At 35.9% G+C, this 12,758-nt stretch overlaps 2 protein-coding genes across 3 annotated transcripts; one reads left to right on the top strand and one right to left on the bottom strand.

Moving 5' to 3' along the window:
* Positions 1–1,308: 1,308 nt before the first annotated feature.
* Positions 1,309–7,583, top strand: LOC107484108 (uncharacterized). Of its 2 annotated transcripts, none has more exons than XM_016104726.3 (9): positions 1,309–1,473; positions 1,627–1,727; positions 3,360–3,851; positions 4,205–4,297; positions 4,415–4,610; positions 5,342–5,520; positions 5,700–5,941; positions 6,261–6,427; positions 6,961–7,583. In XM_016104726.3, the coding sequence occupies exons 3-9, from the start codon at positions 3,394–3,396 to the stop codon at positions 7,126–7,128; spliced, it is 1,503 nt and encodes a 500-aa protein (XP_015960212.1). In that variant the 5' UTR covers positions 1,309–1,473; positions 1,627–1,727; positions 3,360–3,393; the 3' UTR covers positions 7,129–7,583. The 2 variants fall into 2 exon arrangements, with proteins under 2 accessions (XP_015960212.1, XP_052117001.1); XM_052261041.1 differs by having other exon boundaries at positions 1,386–1,473; positions 1,652–1,727.
* A 2,763-nt stretch (positions 7,584–10,346) lies between these two features.
* Positions 10,347–10,990, bottom strand: LOC110280697 (uncharacterized). Its single transcript, XM_021141791.2, has 2 exons — positions 10,751–10,990; positions 10,347–10,667 (listed from the first exon to the last, which is right to left on the bottom strand). The coding sequence occupies exons 1-2, from the start codon at positions 10,868–10,870 to the stop codon at positions 10,380–10,382; spliced, it is 408 nt and encodes a 135-aa protein (XP_020997450.2). The 5' UTR covers positions 10,871–10,990; the 3' UTR covers positions 10,347–10,379.
* Between the last annotated feature and the right edge of the window lie 1,768 nt (positions 10,991–12,758).

Raw genomic sequence — 12,758 nt, 5'->3', positions numbered from 1 at the left:
ATGTAATTCAGATCTGAAAATGTCATGAGGTACAAGAAAATGTCTGTTAAAAGTTGTTTAAATAGTAAACTAGTAACCTAGGTTTACAGAAAATGAATAGACTAAGATAATTGGTGCAGAAATCCACTTCTGGGGCCCACTTGGTGTGTGCTGGGGCTGAGACTAAAGCTTTTCACGTGTGGAGGCCTTTCTTGGCGTCAAACTTCAGGTTATGACGTGTTTTGGGCGTTCAACTCCGGATAATGACGTTTTTCTGGCGTTTAACTCCAGACAGCAGCATGAACTTGGCGTTTAACGCCAAGTTACGTCGTCTATCCTTGCGCAAAGTATGGACTATTATATATTGCTGGAAAGCCCTGGATGTCTACTTTCCAACGCCGTTGAGAGCGCGCCAATTGGACTCCTGTAGCTCCAGAAAATCCATTTCGAGTGCAGGGAGGTCAGGATCCAACAGCATCAGCAGTCCTTTTTCAGCCTAAGTCAGATTTTTGCTCAGCTCCCTCAATTTCAGCCAGAAAATACCTGAAATCACAGAAAAACACACAAACTCATAGTAAAGTCCAGAAATATGATTTTTGCCTAAAAACTAATATTATTTTACTAAAAACTACTTGAAACATGCTAAAATCTACATGAAATTACCCCCAAAAAGCGTATAAAATATCCGCTCATCATGTATCCTTTTGAATGACTCAAGATTTGTTTTGGTGTCATGTGCGACCGTTAGACATAGCAATCGATACGTTAGTTTTTTAGGATACGTTTAGTGGAAGCGGAAGGTGAAACTCGTAAGTGTGCAACTTCATAGGATGTTGTAACAATTTGATTCTTGCAAAAGAGTTTGTTGATGTTGGACTTATGATCAGTAGTAAGGTTTGTGAAGTGACTGATGAGGTTGAGAACTTTCGAATAAGTTGTTGATAAAGTATAGTTGAGAATTGTGGAGGTGAGCTATGTTGAAGCTGGAAAAATTAAAACCTTAAAGCTTGACCTGAAACCAGTTATTACCACGGATATATCATGTGTTCAACAAGAGAGAATCAGGAGGTTATGAAGTAAGAGTGTTCTTGGGGAGTTATGAACGAGTTGGATAGCGCCTAGTACTTGATTAATTAAGCAAACAAGAGTGTTAGCCTGTCAACCACATTGTTTTTGCAAAGACCTATCTTAAAAGTTGTACCCTATTTTGTTTCCTCAAGTTTTAATAAAGTGTTCAAACTGTGTGATATTTCGTGTATTACATTAGTTTTCGAGCGTGCCTTCCTTGTGCCCAGTCCTTTCTCCAGACTCTAATCCCTAGCCTAGCCCCTTCCTTTAGAAAGCAACAAATCACTGAAAGTAGAGCTGCCCTCAATCCTAGCCTCCACCACCGTCACAAGGAGTGAGCCACTGCCACTGTCCATCGCACCAAGTGCTTCTGTCTTCGACCTGTCCGCCGCAACCCCTGTTCTCTCTCAGACTCACCAATCCCAGGCATGCAGCTTCTTCCTCGAGCATCTGTTATCTCATCTGCTCGCCATCGTGCTAGCCGTCGTCTTTGTCTGCTTGTCGTCGTTGATTAGCTTTGGCTGCTCTACTGTGTTGTTGTTTTGTGTTTTGTGATTTCCCTACTGTCCTGTTTTACAGCTCATCACCTGTTGTCCATCGTCAGGTTCGTCGCCAGCTTGCTGCTGTCCATCGCGTTCAACCACTTTCTCTCAAATTTCTGCTCACTGCCCTTGCCAAAGGTAATGGCTTGAATGCTTAGTGCTCATTACTTGTTCTTGATTTATTAGCTTTGTTTACTGCTTGATGATAAATTGATAAATGATAACTCTGTTACTGTTTGATGATAAATTAATAATTCTATTACTGACTCACTATTCATTTTTGCTTATTTTTCTATTGTTAAATTTTACGCTAAAAAATGAAAGCATCGGTAATCCTTATTAATTCTTGCTGAAACTTGTTAATCTTTGTTAAATTTTGTGTTAAAAAGTGAAAACATTGTGTTGATCTTGTTAAAATTAGATTGAAAATTTTGTTAATCTTTACTGAGGCAAATTAATTTTTGTGTTGACTTTGTTAATCTTAATTAAAAACTTTGTTATTCCAATGTGAATTTTATATCTACAGCATTACATATACAAAGTTGATCTTCTGTTTCAGCGATTTGTTTAACTTCATTTTAGCTTTGGAGGAACTTTTTAATCTTTTTATGTTTGTTTGTCTGTTTTTATTATTGAATTTTTAGCATTGATTTATCTAATCACTTGAATTTAGATAATATTTTAAAATTATATTAAATTATAATTATATTTTAATGTATTTATTTATATTTTATTTATTATTCTATTATCAAATAATTATTTTAGTTGAACTACGATTAAATTAATTATATCGATAAATAAATAACTAAAACAGTGTGATAAACTGTCTAGTTTTTAGAACCTTTGTTAATACTTAGTGAGTGTTTAGATTACAGTTTGTAAACGGAAATTTGCATAAAATTGATTTTATAAACTTGATTTTGATAAAAAGTAAGTTTGTGTTAAAGTGATTTATGTTTGGTAATTTTTGTATCAAAATGGATTATAGTAAAATAAATGTTGTTTGATTTATAGCATTCAAAATCACTTTTAGATAAAAAATTACTAAAATAGACATCAACTTAAATTTTTTTATATTATTCTATTATTTTAATTTAGATATTTAAATATATTTTATTAGTTAATTTTATAATAAATTAATAATTTACTTACTAAAATAAAAATAACATATAAAAATAGACAAAATATTTTTTTAAATAAAAATAAAAATTATATATTTTAGATATATATATATTGTTACGGTGGGTAACCGGAGATTAATACGACGGATGGCGTTTGGCGGCCCAAGTGTATGATGGAGGAGAACTCCGGAAAGGTCCGCAACTCGGGAGACTCCGTCCGACTTGTGCTCGCGCGTGAATGGGGGGTGGTACCTGCAAAGACACTCCGATGCCTAAGTTAGCAAGAGTGTGAGCAGGTCTAGAGAGTATATTTAATTTACTTTACCTAATAGAATTAATAAATCATATTATAAAAAGATAATAACAAACATAATACATAAAAATCACGATTATAAAAGTGTATAATGTCAAACAAATAGTTAAAAAAATAAAAATAATAAATAATAAAAAATAAAATTTATATAAATAAAAATAATAAAAATTTTATAAATAATACAATAATATATATAAATGATAAAGTTGGTAAAAAATAAAAATACTCGGACTTTCTCTTTTGATCGTTATTTTCACTCATTTTACTTTTACATAGAGTGAAAAGACAAAATACCCCATCTCAGCACCAGCACCTTCTTCTTCTCCGATATTGCAGGTGTTTAACGAAGATCGTCCATCCCCTTTCAAAAATGGTGCTTAATCCTCCTCCTCACCAACACGAACAATTCATACTCAAATCAGCACTATACTCCAGACTCCTGGTCTTGTCACTAACCATCGCATGGCGCATTCTAGCATCCCCTTACGACAGCTCCGCACCGTTAAACCTTCCCTGCCTCACCGCCAACCACACGCACACTCACACTCTTCCCCAATCCCAAACCCTATTACTCCCCAAACTCGCTTTCGCACTCGAAAATGGCGTCGTTTGGGACTCCGTCTACTTCGTCCGCATCGCCCAGTGCGGCGGTTACGAGTACGAGCAGACCTACGCGTTCTTGCCGCTTCTCCCGATCTCCATTTCCTTCCTCTCTCGCTTTCTCTCTCCAATTTTTGCCCCCTTTGTTGGACACAGAGCAGTTCTTGCTTTCTCCGGTTACCTAATCTGCAACGTCGCTTTTGTATTCGCAGCTCTTTACTTGTACAGGTTAGTTGTATGCGAAGCTTGTGATTGTAGAAATCATATGCTGATTAGTGTGAATTCAAGGTTAATATCAACTGATTTATGAGTTCAACGAGTTTTGAACCTTTCGGATTTCAGTTTAGCTCATGATCAACGTTTGAGGTTACTTCTGAAACTGTGNACCAAATTTTTCTTTTTTTTTTCTTTTGTTTTTCCATAGAGTTTATTAGCACGCATAATCATATTTAAGATATTAGATGAATTTTCAAGTAGTGTGCAAGATAATTGACTCTAATGGATTATACAAGCACAGCCAATGTTTTGTTGTGTGGGAAAAGGGATGATGCTTACTGTTGTTGTGGTTATAATTGTTGCAGGCTTTCCATGATTATCTTGAAGGACCCTGAAATTGCATTTCGGGCTACGATTTTGTTCTGCTTTAACCCAGCCTCAATTTTTTATTCATCAATGTAATGCCCACAACTCTCACTCTTACTCTGTGTTTATGTTTAGTACTGATTGATTCTTTCTAGGCCTTGATCCTAGTTAAGCAGAATTTATTTTTTGGTTTTGGTTTGTAATTGCAGATACTCAGAGAGTCTGTATGCCCTCCTTTCTTTCGCAGGGTTGTACTATTTCGTAAGGGGTGGGAATAATTTAGCCTCTCTCTTTTTCGCTCTCTCTGGCTGTGCAAGGTCTAATGGGGTGCTTAATGCTGGTTATCTCTGTTTTCAGACCATGCATCGGGCTTATAATGCTATGTTTCAGCAAAAGCGCACTGCTGTGAGTTCCTTCCGCTTCTTCTCTGTTTGAAAATCTATCATATCAGTGGCTATGTTGTTGCTTTTCCTTTGGGAGAGGGTTTTGGAAACTTATATTTCCCTTTGGTCATTCGTTCCAAAAGATTGTGTCCATTTTTAACTTAATTATGTAATGTACAGATATTGGCCAAGTCTTTTTCTTTTTGCTGACGGGTTGCTGTCTGAGGTGCTTGTAGAGTTGCAAAAGTGTGATATTTTATGGTGAAAGAGAAAATGAAGATAAATCAATGAACAAGGCTTCTAGCTATTAGTTGATGATATATAGTTACTTGGCAATTAAGATATATTAATTGATGATATGTGGTTAACTTAATTAATAAGGATTTGCAGATAATTCTGATATTCAAGACAAATGAGGGGAAATGGGTGGATCTGTGCTTAAAAGGGAAGAAAATAATTGAGAGTTCTTCACAGTTTGTTTTGTTTTGTTGTTTTGTTCCCCCCCTCTCCTCTCTCACGTCTAGACAGTAAATATACTGGATGAGAAATCAATTTCAGTTTTACTTAGTACGGGCCTTCAACATGTCTTACAGAAATACTTGTAGACTTAGTACCTAGTCATAAGTCATAACTCAGGTAGTTAATATTCTAGGATTGGTTCCAGTGTCTACTGTAAGAAAAAAATTTGTCCAGTGTAGTTACCTTTTATTCTTAACTGGAATTCTTGATTGATTCTTTTTGTCATGGTGACAGTTGGCATTGGGGACTGTTATTGCTGGAGCTTTACGTAGTGTGTTCGTTTTTGCTCCATTTGTAGCTTTCCAAGCTTATGGGTATTACAATATGTGTAAAGGACGGCTTCCTGATGAATTAAGGCCTTGGTGCAAGGCGAGGGTACCATTGCTTTATAATTACATACAAAGTCATTATTGGTAAGTTCACTCGTTAAGTTAAAAGATTTTGCTAATTTAAATTACCAAAGTTATGCTATTGGCTGAATTATTATTCTCTAGAGTGTCTTTGCAGCCTGATATAATATTTTATCTCTGTAGTCCATAAGGATTTTTAAATAGTAGATGTTCCATTGAAGTTCTTAAGTTTTATTTTCCAGGGGTGTAGGTTTCTTGAAATATTTTCAGTTGAAGCAGTTGCCTAACTTTCTTCTTGCATCACCAATACTGTCTGTGGCACTTTGCTCTGTTGTCTATTATGCTAAATCAAGGCCTGAGAACTTCTTCTCACTGGGTTTTCGAACTTCTATTGAAGAGAAGAGCTCTGGAGTTGTGTTTTTGTCGGATGATTTCAGGTCCAAAAAAGCTGGCAATGTGGATAAATCTTCTGTTAAGGCAAAAGGTATATTCGTATAGATAACATTGCAAATGTTGCATACTTGGCAGTACATTGCTATGTGAGGAATGGTGCTAAGTAATTCACTGAATGGGTTTCACATTTAAATCCAATTTCACTGTTTCTATTTAGTGCTGCTATTTTTCTAATTCCTTTGCATATTTGGTGCAACCATTTGTGTTAATAATCTTTTCTTAATTCCTCAATCCATTTTTCTATACATTATATACATAAGTGCATAAAAATATTGCAAATTTGGATGTATAATCATAGATCAAATTTTACTGTCATTTCATCTATGACACCATCCATACTCTCATAACAGAAAATTCCAATCTTACTAAAAGAAAGAAGGTGACCGAAGGAGCTGTTGGTGAAGTTAACATGGTTGAGCCAGCAACTAGGCCAGGATACTTTTCTGCATGTGTACTCCCATTTGTATTGCACTTGGCATTCATGGCAGCCACAGTTTTCTTTGTCATGCATGTACAGGTTAGTGCCAACTGTGTTGTTGAACTCTGCTGCTGTTTATCATGTTGAGAGACCTGAATACGACAAACTGACCAGCGTCATACATGAGGCTTTGTTAATCATTGTGATTTGTGGAGACCTGAGCCTGACTATTGTTAAATATACGAATTGATTTTTTCCGCCAATAATTACAAAAAGCCAATGTTCAACCCCCAAAATAGCGGAGAGCAGAGACCGAAACAAATGATAATAATTGCAACAGAAAAATATCAAGAAACAGCCACATAGTGTAACTAAAATATCCAGCCATGCAAGTATGATGGTAGCAAGGAAAGTAGGTGAAAATGGAGGAACGATTGTGGCCAAAAAAGAGAACTTCATAGTATTTGGATGCAAGAAATCTATAGAAATATCTCTCTTTGTCATTCCTCCATATTTCTGTCTTATCACTTTTACTTTTGTCAAATCTTTTTGCTTCTTGGGAATATGGCTGAGGTCAAGTGTTGTAATTGTTACTAACGTGAAATTTTCTGGAACTGGACATATAATGACAGGTCGCGACCCGGTTCCTGTCATCAAGCCCACCTGTTTATTGGTTTTCTTCGTACATAATGGCACATCCTACCAAATACCGTAGATGGGGATATGTGATTTGGGCATACTCTGCTGCATATATTTTCCTTGGCAGTTTGCTGTTTTCAAACTTCTATCCTTTTACTTGATAGCTAGAAGTAGAAGATATATTCAGCTTTTCAATCTCATACAAGGCAGCACATAGGCATAGCTTGCAGATCCTGAATTTTGCACACTAATTACTGTGTTGCTTTCCCATGGCTGGGCTCGGCTGGTGGCTATTTGATGCGTATGAAAGCAAATTACACTGCCTTATATTTACTAATATTTGCTAACTCCCATTTATAATCCTATATGATATGTTTTCTTTTTTCTTTCTTATCCCCCCTTTACCTCAACTCAGGATTTAATTTTCCTGGTGATTAATCTTCTGGTTATATGTTTCTTTCTATCTAGTTATGTTTTGAAGTGTATCATCCTTTCATTTCCAGTGAGTAGTTTTATGCCACAGATCATTTGTAACAGGTGAAATACATTTTGTTCTGCCATTGCTTTACGGCGGATTGGTTACGATTATTAGAGGGATACATTTTGAAAAGCAGAAGCATGACTTGAAGAAGCATATCAAATTGATGGTTTATTTATGTTTGACTACGAAAAGTACGAGATATAATCAATGATACAGCACCTTGGTATCCACCTCCCTTGGTGTAACTTCCGGATCCATTCCTCATAATAGCCTTTATGAATTGTTCAATACGCCGCATCCAAAGCTTTTTATTTATTTATTATGATAATTTATGGGTTTACACACCTCAATTCTAATATAGAATAAAAATTTTATGGGTTTCTGAATAGATTCTGATATGAATTGAGAGAGAGATTGTAACAGAAAGAAAGAACTGAATATTTGTGTATATTATCTTGCGTTGAGGTTTACAAGGATGGGATACAAGCTATATAGTAGTTGAGTATAACGGCCAGTCAGTAAAGGAAAGTCATAATTGACTGATAATAGATTCTGAAAAAGAGAAGATTCAGAAATGAGTTGTTGGCCTGTTCAGAGGTATCAACCAACTAACGAAGAATCCGTTTGACTGATTTTCGATGAGTAAGAAGAGTGGCTGAGGCATGATGTAGTGGCAAAGATGTTTGCCTCAAATGAAGCCACACCAAGTTCAAATCCTAGTGTAGTTGCTAGGTTAGTGTGTGTGTGAGTGTGTTGTATGACAAAAAAAAAAAAAAAGAGTAAGAAGAGGCTTTTGTGTATATTGACTGATTTTATTTACTGCAAAAGCAATTTCTGGTCTTGTTGGAGTGCAATACTGAGAAGTACTCACAACAAACCTATAATGTGTTGGATCTGCATAAGCCTCTAATCCATGGTGAGATAATTTCTCACTAGTTATATCATAGGAATTAGAACAGGCTTTGCATCCAACATTTCAGCTCTAGAAGGAGCTCTTTTATGTATTTACTCTGTGAAAGATGGTATCTCCAGAAGCTAACTTTGTTGCCTCAATCACAAGGAAATAATTAAAAGTGCCAAGAGTTTTTAGAGTAAAAAGCAGCATTTAGTTTAGTCATGAATGAAGTAATAGCATCCTTATTATTCCCTGTAACTAAAACATCATCGACATAAACCATGACATAGATAGAAAAAGTAGATCTGTGCTGAATGAACAATGAAGGATCTGGTTTTTGCATAATGAAATCCAAACTGGCAGAGAGTGTGATATATACCAGGCTCTTGGGACCACTTTAAGACCATATATAGCTTTATTTAGCTTGCAAACCTGTTCTGAATTTGCTGAACCAAAATCCAGTGGTTGCTTCATATAAACATCCTTCTGCATTTAAAAATGCATTGTTAAGATCATATTGCAAGATAAGCCAATTAGAGGATATAGCTATAATTAAAAGGACCCGAATTGTCCCTGGTTTGATAACATGACTAAAGACTTAAATAAAATCAACTCCTTCAATTTGATTATTTCCTAAAGCCACTATCTAGCTTTGTATGTTAAAACAGCATCAGTAGGACTTCTTTTTGTCGAAAACACCCATTTTGAACCTATAATAGTGCTATTCGGGGATGGAATAACAAGAGTCCATGTGTTAGTATTATGTAAAGCCTCTAATTCAGCAAGCATGACTGATTTCCAGTGAGGAACTTGTATGGCTTTCTGGACAGATGAGGGTATGGTTTGAAAAAAATTCAGGGTCAGTTTGATGGTTAGAAACAAGTGTGGAGAAGGCCTTGGATTTTGAAATACCAGATTTTGACCTTGTAGTCACTGAGTGAGTGTTCTTTGAGAAGAAATAGAAGAATTACTTGGAAGATTTATTTCTTTCCCACTAGTAGGAATAGATGGAGAAAAAGAACTAGTAAACTGACCAAAATTTGATACATCATGAGTATGTACAAAAGAGGTACTGATGATAGATTGAGACTGATCCGAATCAGATGTAGTTGAAGACGGTATTAGATTGTGTGTGTAGTAAAATAGTAGTGATAGGAGTAGGCATACTAGTATAGTAGTATGAGTGTTATCCTGCGTTTTGCTTACAGAATCTGATGCCTCATTAGAGCTAGAATTTGTTGCAGTAGCATTGTTAGTAGAAGAATAAGAACAATTATCATGAGTGTTCATAGCTTAAAGAGGTATAGGTAAATTAGTATGAGGAAATTGATTTGAGACATGTGAAGGAGAGTTATTAGAAAATAAAGATTTATATGGAAAAGAAGATTCATCAAACGAAACATGATCTTTTCAGATTTTGTGAGACACTTGTATCATTTAAGATTTTGAGCATAACCAATAAAAAGCGATATTTCTGACTTATAATTAAATTTATTAGAATGAGTAAACAATCATTTTTGATCATGAAATATTTAAGTATAGATAAAATTAATCCCGAAAAATCTAAATAAATTTAATAACTATAAAAGTTTATATTGTTAGACAAAACTAATAAAGCCTTAACTTTATCAAAATAATTTCGTAAATACCTTTTTTTTTCTTCATCTTCATTTTGGAACATTTTTTCATTTGGAAAAACAACCATTTATACCCATGAACTTTACGAATGCTGACAAAAGTACCCATTAAAGAAGGAAACTAACGTTGTATCCATCAAAGATGGATTCCGTACGATAAAAGTAGCCAAATCCTAAATTTATGTTAACTTTTTTAATAAAATTCCTGAATTACCCCCATTATTATCTTCAACCCCTCCTCTCTTTTTTTCCAAATCTCAAATATCTCCATTGCCTAAAAACCTTAATCTCAATACCTAAAAACCCCAAATTATCATTTTCCTAACCCTAATCTCAATACCCCTTTCAACAAATTTCAACCTCTCTTTATTCTTTTCATCAATTTTACCACCTCCTTCATCAACACGTGTTGATGGTGTATTGAGTTTGTGCTTCCACCACTGCCGCCGGCAGAGCATTCTCCTCCTCCTGCTGTAACTTCCGGTTGAGAGCAGTTTTGGAAGAGCTAGTCTCCCGATGAGTTGGCACCGTAATCATGATGATGATCGGCGAAGGAGTATCCACCGAAGAAGTTCTCGAGCTTGGGTTGTTGGTGATGGTGGTGGTGGTTGTTGTCGATATTGTTATTGTTGTTGCATGAAATTTCCAATAGCAGGTTTTGGTTGATGTAGTTATTCTCCTTCCAATCTATGATGATAGAGGAAAATTAAAAAAAAAGAGTAATTTGTAATAATAATAGAGAAATTAAAAGAGAAAAGAAATTATTAAACCTTGATGAGTAGAAAGGTGATGATGATTGTTGAAGGGTTCTTGATAGATGGGAAAAGGAGGGAGTTTGAGAGTAGTAGCAGCATGAGTGGAAGGAGTGAGATTGAAGCAGTTTCCATCATCAGCAACAATTACATCATCTTGTGCAGTGAGATTGAATAGCCCAAAACGAGTTTGATGATGATGAGTAGTAGTAATAGTGTGTTGTTCTTGAGGGGAGAGAGAGAAACCCAACAAGTTCATTGAAGCCACAGAAGAAGAAAAAGAAGAAAGGTTAAATTGCTGAATAAAGAGAGGGTTGAAATTTGTTGAAAGGGGTATTGAGATTAGCGTTAGGAAAATGATATTTTGGGGTTTTTAGGTATTGAGATTAGGTTTTTAGGCAATGGAAGTGTTTGAGATTTGGGAAAGAAGAGAGGAGGAGTTGAAGATAATAGTGGGGGTAATTTTGGAATTTTATTAAAAAATCAACATAAATTTAGGATTTGACTATTTTTGTCGTACAAAATCCATCTTTGATAGATACAATGTTAGTTTCCTTCTTTAATGGGTACTTTTGTCAGCATTCGTAAAATTTATGGGTACAAATGGTTGTTTTCAAAACTTTCCATTTTTATCACTATTGTTATTTTCAATAGTATTATTAAAAAATCTTAAAATTAAATCAAAACAAAAAATCAAAAAGTGAAAAAACTTCACCTTATCGTCTTGATGTAAACTTATGGAATAATAGCAACTTATTCTTTTGATGTAGACTTATAGAACAATAGGATGAGAAAAACTTCACCATTCTTGATATCGCTATCATTAGACTTATTTTCAGTGGCACACTTGACTTTCTTGTAACCAATTTTTTTAATCAACGGTATATAAATCTTTTCAAGGTCCACCTTTTTCTTGAAGAATCAATCTGTTAAGCCACAAGTATCCTCCACTTGTTAGAAGCCTATCCATATCAAATAATAATAAGAAATTCATCATGGTTGCTGGAACCAACTGGTTCACAGCATGCCCTACCGCACAAGGTCTACTACTCCGTTGAACACAGGTAACCGTAGATGTAGCTGCACGTCAAGTGGCAGAAATCCATTCAATGTCACTGCCTCGCTGCACGCTCATTGTTGTCGTCACAACTGTCATATTGCGGAGCTTCATCGTGGCGGCAAAAGATTTGCAAGAGTACTAATTCCAACTTACAAAATAATCGGGGGATAAAGAAAGGAAATGGTCATGAGGGAGAGGAAATGAGGGTTTGTGCAACGGGATTCAGAGAAGCAGCGACGGCGGAGAGGGGTGGTGGTGCACGAAATTGCAATCACACTTTTGCAAGCCCGCACAACTAACCAGCAAGTGTACTGGGTCGTCCAAGTAATACCTTGCGTGAGCAAGGGTCGATCCCACAGAGATTGTCGGCTTGAAGCAAGCTATGGTTATCTTGTAAATCTTAGTCAGGATATCAGAAATTATCAGGATTGATTGTGAAAAGCAAAAGAACATGAAATGGTTACTTGTTTTGCAGTAATGGAGAATAGGTTGAGGTTTGGAGATGCTCCATCTTCTGAATCTCTGCTTTCCTACTGTCTTCTTCTTCAGTCACGCAAGTCTCCTTCCATGGCAAGCTGTATGTAGGGTTTCACCGTTGTCAATGGCTACCTCCCATCCTCTCATTGGAACGATTCCTAATGCCCTGTCACGGCACGGCATTCCATCTGTCGGTTCTCAATCAGGCCGGAATAAAATCCAGTGATTCTTTTGCGTCTGTCACTAACGCCCCGCCTTCAGGAGATTGAAGCACGTCACAGTCATTCAATCATTGAATCCTACTCAGAATACCACAAACAAGGTTTAGACCTTCCGGATTCTCTTGAATGCCGCCATCAATCCTAGCTTATGCCACGAAGATTCCGATTAAAGAACCCAAGAGATAACTACTTAATCTAAGGTAGAACGGAGGTGGTTGTCAGGCACGCGTTCATAGTTGAGAATGATGATGATTGTCACGGATCATCA

This window comes from Arachis duranensis, chromosome 4, assembly GCF_000817695.3.
Source record: "Arachis duranensis cultivar V14167 chromosome 4, aradu.V14167.gnm2.J7QH, whole genome shotgun sequence".
NCBI lineage: Eukaryota > Viridiplantae > Streptophyta > Magnoliopsida > Fabales > Fabaceae > Arachis > Arachis duranensis.
Note: the sequence above shows the minus strand (reverse complement) of the source record. Positions and strands in the feature narration are given on the sequence as shown.

Coding starts and splice junctions, on each gene's coding strand:
- LOC107484108 (XM_016104726.3), top strand. CDS start 3,394: ATGGTGCTTAATCCTCCTCCTCACCAACACGAACAATTCATACTCAAA. Junction 3,852..4,204: donor GCAGCTCTTTACTTGTACAG/GTTAGTTGTATG, acceptor TAATTGTTGCAG/GCTTTCCATGATTATCTTGA. Junction 4,298..4,414: donor TCAATTTTTTATTCATCAAT/GTAATGCCCACA, acceptor TTGTAATTGCAG/ATACTCAGAGAGTCTGTATG.
- LOC110280697 (XM_021141791.2), bottom strand. CDS start 10,870: ATGATGGAAACTGCTTCAATCTCACTCCTTCCACTCATGCTGCTACTA. Junction 10,668..10,750: donor TCACCTTTCTACTCATCAAG/GTTTAATAATTT, acceptor CTATCATCATAG/ATTGGAAGGAGAATAACTAC.